Source organism: Eutrema salsugineum, unplaced genomic scaffold (assembly GCF_000478725.1).
Source record: "Eutrema salsugineum unplaced genomic scaffold, Eutsalg1_0 scaffold_12, whole genome shotgun sequence".
Classification (NCBI taxonomy): domain Eukaryota; kingdom Viridiplantae; phylum Streptophyta; class Magnoliopsida; order Brassicales; family Brassicaceae; genus Eutrema; species Eutrema salsugineum.
In genome coordinates, this window is record NW_006256895.1 from 9,691,861 (window position 1) to 9,694,987 (window position 3,127).

General features: G+C 41.0%; 1 protein-coding gene across 1 annotated transcript; it reads right to left on the bottom strand.

Annotated features, from left to right (window-relative positions):
• Positions 1-849: 849 nt before the first annotated feature.
• Positions 850-2,568, bottom strand: LOC112089203. Its single transcript, XM_024160185.1, has one exon. The coding sequence runs from the start codon at positions 2,566-2,568 to the stop codon at positions 850-852; it is 1,719 nt and encodes a 572-aa protein (XP_024015953.1).
• Between the last annotated feature and the right edge of the window lie 559 nt (positions 2,569-3,127).

Genomic DNA, 3,127 nt, shown 5'->3' on the forward strand with positions numbered 1-3,127 from the left:
CTCAGCCGCCATTCTAAACACGTGCATTTTATACATGCCCGTGTCCCAAAATTTATGTTGACATCATAGTTGTACCTAGTTGTCCGGTTGTCCCAAAATTGTCAAAGTTGTCCTTTGGACGATTTTTAAGTTTTTTCAGTTGTCCTTTAACAAGAACATTCTTTTTTTAGTTGTCCCCTTAACCCTTGAACATTTTATACATGCCCCAAGGATGTCGCGCCCTTACTTTTGTATTTCCCATATTTTTACGTGTAGCCTCTTATAAGATGGAAACCATTGTCAAAAAATACCTTATACCATAAGGGTTATTTCATTAGAAACACAAATGGTATATCTTATTTTCAGAAAATAATGGGTTTTTTTAAAGTGTTTAGTGGTAGTCGTTGAGTACCCAGTAGTTAATGGTTTGTCATTTGGATTTGTTTAGTGTTTACGAATTTAAAGAAATTAGTTTGTCCAATTTTTCATAGTTGTCCTAGTTGTTCTAGTTGTCCAACATTGTAATAGTTGTCCTAGTTGTTCTAGTTGTCCAAATTGTCATAGTTGTCCTAGTTGTTCTAGTTGTCCAACATTGTCATAGTTGTCCAAATTGTCATAGTCGTCCTAGTTGTTCTAGTTGTCCGACTTGTCATAGTTGTCCTTGTTTCTCACAGTTGTCCCAATTGTACCAATTGTCCACTTTATTCTATTTTGCCTAAACCCTGTCATAGTTGCACATAATTGTCCTAGTTGCCCTAGTTGTCCTACTTGTTTGTAGTTTGCCTGGGTTTGGACGTAGTTGCACCTAATTGCACCTAGTTGCCCTGTTGACATTCTCGAAATCCAAGTCCAAGAAATTCAAAATACAAATTACTCCAAAATACATAGTATTGCAAGAAATCCAAGATAATTAAAATATTCCTTAGGCCTAGCTCTCACCGCCTGACCGCTCTGACCGCCCTGACCGCTTTGACCGCCCTGACCGCTCTGACCGCTCTGACCGCTCTGACCGCCCCTTGGGTTTAGTGGTTGAAACCAACGGCCAATGTTTGTGTTTGGGTTGGCCTTCTGACTCCTGCGAGCTTCTCCGGTGGAAGGAAACCGCTTCTCCCTCTTTCTTCCTGCTTTTTTGGTATAGTCTGGTGGGTAAACAACTAAATTAGCTACCTCCTCCGGAATAATCCAAGTAGAAAGATGCGGCACCATATAGATGGTTCTGTGGTAAGCCATCGCCCAAGTATCAATCAAGTAGTATCTTGAGCATAAATCGAAAATGTGTAAGTCTCTTCTTCTTGAGGACGTCCGCATCATTGCAATGGTTGCGGCTATTGCATGAACACATGGAATCTTATCAATATCAAATATGCGACAACCACAACTTTTTGTTTCCAAATTAACCAGATAGCTCTTCCCATCAACTCCAACAACACAGTATTCAAGCCCAGGTAGATTTAGCTCAGTCACATCTAATTTGGTCGCAATTGCACATTGTTTATGCAACTCGTTTTCCACATACGGCACCAGTTTCTTCGAATATGATGCACCAGCTATGTTATTCCTATGCCTGTTGAACCATTCAGACACTTTCTCAACATACGCATCAATCAATGGCAATAGTGCATACTTTCTCGCCTTCTTGAAGATGCTGTTCATTGATTCACAGGCATTGCTTGTGTCCAAGTTATACTTGTCCCCTTTAAAATTCCACCGTGTCCATTTATCAAGAGGAAGACCATTCTCTAAGTACTCCGCAGCTTTGGGAAACATTCTACCAAATTCGGTGTATGCAATTAGAAACTCACTTTCGGTGTACTTATGAGCGCACTCAATGAATTTTTTAGAACACAAATCCTTCCAACCATTGGCTGCTTTACCCCTCACATTACGAGACAAGTGCCACACACAAAATCCATGCTGAGACAGAGGGTATACCTCCTGCACTGCCTTCGCTATGCTTGTGTGTCTGTCACTCATAAAAACGATCTCAGGATTATCTGGTATAACAGTTTTCAGCATTTCTAAAAACCACCTCCAACTAGAGTCTTTTTCACTATCGATTACACCCATTGCAATAGGGTAATGGTGATGATTAGGATCCTGAGCCGTGGCAAATACTAGCATACCACCATAAACATTTTTAAGAAAAGTCGCATCCACCACTATGACTTTCCTCATTGAACTAAAGCCTTCAATGCTGGCACCCAAAGTAACAAAAAGATACTTGAACTTATTATTAGCATCCACTTTCACGCTCGTCACTGTTCCGGGGTTCACCAGCTTCAACACATACAGATAAGAATGCAATCTTTGAAAGCTTTCTTCCGGACTACCCCTCACTTGACGAATTGCCAGTTTTTTTCCTCTCAACACAGTAGAGTAGGACACATTCACATGATCTTCATTTTGAACAACCTTCACAATACTTCTAGGAGCTGGTGTGTCCACTACACCTGGATACGATGCACGCAAAACATCTGCTACAACTTGTGGAGTACCTTTTCTTTTGTTCTCAATTGTGCTGGTAAGGACCCGAGAGCAACTATGCATTTTCCTGTATACTCTAAGGCTGAAGTAAGTTGAATCCTTCATTCTTACAGCATGTATATACCATGAACAACCATGTTCAGCTTGACGGCATCTAAGAATGAGTCGGCCAGGATCAGACTTCACTGTTTTAACCTCAAAACATCCCTTATACGAAGCTCTGTCAACCAATACTCGCAACGCCTCTTTCGATCAAAATTCTTGATTTTTCTCAAAACCAGCACCATCTTCCCATTCAATAACAAACTGAGTCGGTTCTGAAGCCCCAGCAGGCTCAACGTGATCATGCTCATCCATACCATACTCTGCAGGCTCTTCTAAACCCTGATCATCCGGTTGTGAAACAGTATCATCAATCACTATCTGTGTCTCAGTCTCAGGTACAGCCACAATAGCAAGTTCGTCCTGTTCTTTCGCTGCTTCTACGATTTCAAGCATAATATCGCCTGTTTCTAGCTCTTGAATCTTATCTCTTTCCAAATCTTCCATTATCTCCACATGCAACAGAGATCTAAGTCCCTCTTTATCCACAGTTGTTAGATAGACATACACATCACCATCATCAACAATGCATGACTCATTGAGTGGCTTAGCTACCAACGGA

Bases quoted from the DNA above. Each gene is read 5' to 3' on its own strand.
- LOC112089203 (XM_024160185.1), bottom strand. From the start codon at position 2,568: ATGAAGGATTCAACTTACTTCAGCCTTAGAGTATACAGGAAAATGCAT.